The sequence below is a fragment of the Brassica oleracea genome, chromosome C4 (genome assembly GCF_000695525.1).
Source record: "Brassica oleracea var. oleracea cultivar TO1000 chromosome C4, BOL, whole genome shotgun sequence".
Lineage (NCBI taxonomy): Eukaryota > Viridiplantae > Streptophyta > Magnoliopsida > Brassicales > Brassicaceae > Brassica > Brassica oleracea.
Window position 1 is genome coordinate 29,673,482 of NC_027751.1, and position 6,279 is coordinate 29,679,760.

The 6,279-nt window shown below is 35.3% G+C and overlaps 1 protein-coding gene across 1 annotated transcript; it reads left to right on the forward strand.

Moving 5' to 3' along the window:
- The first annotated feature begins 2,748 nt into the window (after positions 1-2,748).
- Positions 2,749-3,072, forward strand: LOC106338604 (MATH domain and coiled-coil domain-containing protein At2g42470-like). The gene has a single exon (XM_013777542.1). The coding sequence runs from the start codon at positions 2,749-2,751 to the stop codon at positions 3,070-3,072; it is 324 nt and encodes a 107-aa protein (XP_013632996.1).
- The last annotated feature ends 3,207 nt before the right edge of the window (positions 3,073-6,279 follow it).

The window sequence follows — 6,279 nt, forward strand, 5'->3', positions numbered from 1 at the left end:
AGCGTCCGGAAGGAGCTGAATTGATCAAAGAAAAATGAAAAGTTAAGCCACCCACTTTCCAAAGAGAAAAATCGACACATAGACCAAAGAAAACTAACTGATATTCTCGGCCCAGCTCTGAGGAAGCCGAGAGAAGTCAAATTCACCCATAGATGCTCGATCCACCTTTAAAACAAAAAATTGCTCATGCCACTTCTCATCGCAGTAGGGGATATCCTCGATGACGTGGCGAACTGGGCGCGGAGACACAAGGAAGGTACCAGAGTTCTGCTGGTTCCGTTTCACCAGAACGAGCTGTCGGAACTCACTAAGGCCAAAAGAAAGACCTTCCTCCCTAGCCCTAACCAAGAAGGCGACAAGATACCTAAGAAAGTTTGGGAGGATCTGAGTAAGCGATAACCCAAGCTCCGCCATAATCTCAAGTATTGGCTCCGGGACCGGGAAGATAAAACCACAGGAGTGAAAGAAAGAAAAATAGGCTCCACAATAACCTTCCCGCACAGTTTCGGGAGTCTCAGTCGTGCCGGCCAAATCGAGAGCGACGGCACGATCAACCCCATACGTCTTATAAAGATACTCGAGATCATTGGCTGTAGTCGTCGAACAAGGGAAATTGAACGAAGAAGACATCTCAAGTTCAGTGATAAGGAAATTTTAAGAACAGAAGAAAAACGAAGGATGCAAAAAAGGATTGAGGTGAAAACGCAAAACCTCGCGTATTTATAGAAATCCTAACGGCTCTATCGGCATCCCCGAGAAAGATAATGATGACCTAGGTTTTACCCTAGCGGCGACTGATATAGTCGTTACACCTTTTTTAAAAATAAAAAGAGAAAATGAAATTTACGCGCCAGACAACGGTTTCCCAAGAACCATCAAACCAAAATCGCATCGATTATCAAGCGACAAATCCCGAATTGATAACTAACCACCTCTTTATTCTTTTCGATCAAATCAAAAGAGTCTGGGGGACAAATGTTGGACCCAAATTCGGTCAAAACGTTAATGGACCGCGATCAAAGTTATGGGCCTACAGGAACCGAAGCCCATAGCAAGCAATCGAGCTCGAAAGCGAAGGAGTCGAGGTCCCGGAGATTGCGGAGTAGTCCCGGAGATCGCAGAGCAGTTACGGAGATCACGAAGTCGACTTACTATAAAGAAAGGAGAAGAGACATGAAGAAGGACACGTTGAAAACCCTAGAGAGAGCTACACACTAACATCGGCCTTGTTTCCTCCCGATCTTAGACTCTTTTCTTTACGGTTCTCGTTTGTCGTTTGTATCACTCGATCTAGTTCAACTCATTGTATTCGATCTTATTCATCAATAAAGTCCATTTTTACCTACTGGAAACTGTTTAACATCGTTGTGTTCTAAAGATATCGTTGCCTACATCATTTGTCTTCCCTAGATCAAACCCCGATCACTATCAAATACTTAGTGTAGATTTTAGGTTCTACACCTTCGATCTGCACCGGTGGAGCTTATGGTGATAGACTATGGATTTGACCCATTTTCATCCTTAGTTTATAAGTGTTTTTTCTATAACAATTATAGTTTTGCCTATATGTATTTGTTCACAATATCATACATTTTGGAGTTTTAGGTTTCAATATATCTTTAACTGACTTCTATTATTCTTATCTGCAGAAGATGAAGTTGATGGTGAAGAAGAGAAATCTCCATCTTTTTTCTCGCTTGTTGGTGATAAAGATGAAGAACAAGAAGTGTGATTGATTTTTTATTTATTTTTGGGATTATCTTTGATTTGGTGTTGGTTTTATTCAATATTGGATTCAGAAAAATAAAGCATTTGTTATGAACTTATGAGTTATAATATTTGGATTCAGCAACTAAAGTATTGTTTATTTTTAAAATGTTTGGAGTCTAACAAAACTAGTGTTTTGATCCAACTAAAATCTTCAACTAACAAGTGTATTGCTTTATCTTGTTCAATCTTCGACTAAACTCACTTACTGATGCGTCATGAAACTGATAAAGCGTCTTGAATCATGTCTTGAAGCGTTCAGGACCCATATGTTCGTTTGTAATTCTACGTCCCGCGGGCCGATCCGCAAAGACCTACATGTTTTGCAGTACGGGTTTGGTCAGCCATTTTGAGGACTGCATGACCCGCCATGATCCGCTCGAAGACGAGCCCGCTGCGGTACGGGACGGATCAACCTGTTTAACATTCCTATTCCGGATACTGAGCGATTGCCACATGGATGGAAAAGGCGAGCTATTTTTTCCTTCGTTCTGTTGAATCAATCAGGCAAAGAGATACACCGAACACTTGGTAATTAACTTTCAATGTATTATATATCTGATGGAAGTCAACTTATCATCCATCTATATAGAATACTAGGTAGAATAGATTGATAAAGGATATTTTGTTTTTAATAAATATCTTTCTGCTTATGTCTGACAGAAGCCTATCGCTTGTTCTGCGCTTGGGGCTCATCATGGAGCTGGCCTCTTGGAAAGCTTCAAGAAAAGGGATTTCTGGAGAAGAACATTCTCACTATTAAACTTGAAATCGAAGTTTTTGATATTATTGGTGAAGATTGATTATAAAGAACCTTGAACTTGTTAGTTTTATCGTCCTTTTATTCACTTTCTGGTTAATATAATTACATTTTTTTTTCTCGTTATTAGATGTCTTCGGTTTGGGAGCTTTCCGAGAAGCACCCGGACATTGCAGTGAATTTTAGACCAAAGAACCACTTTTTGAAGAAAACATACATGCATGTCCTGCTTGGTCTCATTGGACAAGGCTCCACATAGCATCTCCGATACTGAGCTAAGCAACGCTCGCAGCGAGTTGATTGATCTAACAGAAGCGGGCTTTAAGCTAGACTGGTTGAAGACAAAGCTTGATGAGGTTTCCTTGGAGAGGAAGAAGGCAAATGCTAATGTTTCTTATGTCCTAGAACTCGAGGAACATATCAAGAATCTTAAAGTTGAACTGAATAAAGAGAAGGTCAAATCTGCTGCCAAATTTTTGTCACTGGAGCAGGAGGTGTCAGCTCTCAAATATGAGCTGAACAAGGACGCAAGATCTTCCACTTAAGCTTCGTCCTTCAAAGATGTTTGTTTTTCCATTACGAAGAGTAGCAGAGGACGTCTGCCTAGGGGGTTTGTTATGAAATATTAGACTGAAAATTATTTCTATATTTTTATTAATTGCCTTTTTTTTTGCTAATCAAAATGTTTCAGATTTGATGATAAAGTCAATAGGTTCTCGTTCAGAAACAGGAAAAAAAAAAAAGATAAAGCAAATACACTATATAAATATGTGATTCTATAATCTAGTGAAGTCGGGAAAGGGCACCAAATGCCCTGACCATTCAAACACAAGTCACACGCTCTTTTCATTTTTCTAAAGTTTTTTTTTTTGAAAAATTCATTTTTCTAAAGTTCACTCATTTCATTTTTCTTAAGTTCACTCATTTCTTAACTTTAATGACAAGATCCCACGTGTGATTGTCTGTTGTTGAGGTGAACTATGAACTCATTGCTGCACGCCAGTGTGCATGTTTTATGACTTGTTGCCACGTTGAGAGGATCCAATGAGGATCCAGTTAAGTTGTACATGACCACTGGTTTAATAATGTTATTCCTGGAGCGCGTTGTGTTGCGGGGCTTCCTGTTGAGTTATTGTTGCAGTCGTTGTGTTTTGATTCCCTGCAGCAGGTCCTGGCTCTGCAACCGACGGAGACCCTGACGAAGCAGTTGGAGTGGTCTCCAAACTAGTTCTATATGAAAATTCGTGTCGTCATACTTTAGCATATTTAATTCGATGAATTTTCTCGAGTGGTGGAAGTATATAAAGTTGTTTTCTTGGTATTAGTTTATTTAGTGCCTTTAACCAAGGCACTGACACTGGTGCCGAAGCCACGTTACTGAATACGTGTCCAGGCTGTATGCGTTGGCGTTACTCTAATCCCCTGTATATTAATTAAAAGATGTTTACGAGTTTTTTTTTAGCCACATATCATCGGTAGCATAATTCTTAAAATCATTAGAGAATTATGATGGTCCATCTATTTATATAATAAGTTTTTTATTAAACTAACTATAAATTCATTATTAATATTTTTTATTATTTCTTTAAATAAAAATTACAAAATTGCCTAATGTAGCTAAAGTATATATGACAATTAATGATTTTGAATAATAAAGATTTGATAAAAGTTAGTGTATCTTCCTTCTATCATATTTGTTTAATTTTAAACTATTAAAATAAATTAAACAACCACATTAACCATATAATAAAAAATTTTGATTTTTCAGTATATGTTATATTTTTAATTTTCAAAATCGACTATAAATTACTAAAACTGTTAAAAGTCTCACATTCAAATTTTGTGATACATGTTTTAATTTTTTTTATGACAAAATACAAATGATAACAAAATCATATAAGTAAAAAATCTAATTTAATTAATTATTAAGATTAAATATATATCGCTTTAGATTAAACTATATACCATATAAAATACATAAATATTTTAATTTCAAAATTTACTTTGAAAATTTTTTTTAATAAAATATTTGAACAAAAATTGACAACTTAATTTTTTAAAAATTATAAATTACTATAACTATTAATCAATGAAAATTTTGTTATCATTAATTTAAAATTTTTGGTATAAAAGATACAAATGATCAAAAATCCATATGACTAGAAAACATCATTTAATATATATTAATTTTAATAATATATTATGAATATGAATATCATTTAAATTTAATTATATATCCTATCAAATAAAAAAATATTATTTATATTAATAGAATTGATTTATATGTTCGCACCAATTTAATTATATATGTAATACTTACTGACTTTTAATTATTTAATATATATTTATTATTTTATAATATGTTAAAACATATAACACAGAAAATAATTTATAATTTGTTAAAACATATAATACATAAAATAATTTTTATATATAATATTTATCCCGCAAGACGCGGATATTAATCTAGTGTATGCGTATAACTAGTAATTCTTTTGTATTAACTACTCTCTAGGAATATCTTTCTTACATAGATCTGGAGGTGATTAGTAGTTGTTGTATGTGTTGTCCACAGCCCTATTTATTTCTAAAGCACCAAATTCAGAGTAATCAAATTTCTTTTTTAAACCATATCTCTTGAAATAACCTACAGCTAGCTGTACAAGTGCTCTGCAGAGCCAAATATCCAAAGCAATTTTTTAGTGCCTTCCATAAAATTCTACATCAATAAAATCTAAAGCCACAACAAAAAATTTACAGATTTTTTTCTACAGTAAAAATTTTAAAGGTACAACCCTTAACAATCAGACCCACTGTTACTAAAAACGAACGGTAACACCAGTAGTGAATGGTGGTGATTTGTTGAATTTTTGTTTTACACTCTTAAAGCCTTTTTTTTTTTGGTAAAATCTTAAAGCCTAATTTGATTAGTTAGAGATAAATTTGGAGACACTAAATAAAAATACTTATAGATAGAATTGTGCTCACTGTCTTTTTCTATTTTGTGTGTTTACATTAGCCCTGTTCTTTTTGTAAATGCAGCGGCAGCGTTGGCGTCTAGAAAATACACTCTACTTTTGTTGTTTTATACACAAGACATCGGAAATAATGAGGCGCCGGTGTTAATATAATAGACGCAGCGGCAGTTTCCGAGCTATAACTGACCGCTTAAAATTTCAGCGTCAGTCGCGTCTCATTGCGGCGACTCTTTTCACTGTTGCGGCAACATTCGGCAACATTTTTTAAACTCACACCCTCCTCCGGCATCGTTTAATTTATTGTCGCTCTAGTAGACGCACCGTCCATTCTCCGAACATGACTATTGGCGTTTAAAGTTGCATGCAATGATAAAACAATTTAAGAACTAAATAGTTGATCAGAAAAATATTTATAAGAAGGGTCACTACAAGAAAAAAACGGTATTCTGACGGACATTCCGACGGAAAATGAAATCCTCGGAATTTTCCGAAGAATTTCCTCGGAATATACCGACGAAATTCCGAGGAAACATCAATCCGTCGGAATATTCCGAGGAAATTCCGACGAACTAGTGATCGATCGATGCGTTTTTGAACATATACCCATCGATCGATCACATTGTTACGCTTTGGTCCATCTTAGCGATCGATCGATGCGTTTTTGGACATAAATCCATCGATCGATCCGTTTATAAAAAAACATTCGAGATTTTGAAACCCCAAACACTAGTTCCTCGGAATTTCCTCGGAATATTCCGAGGAAATTCCGAGGAA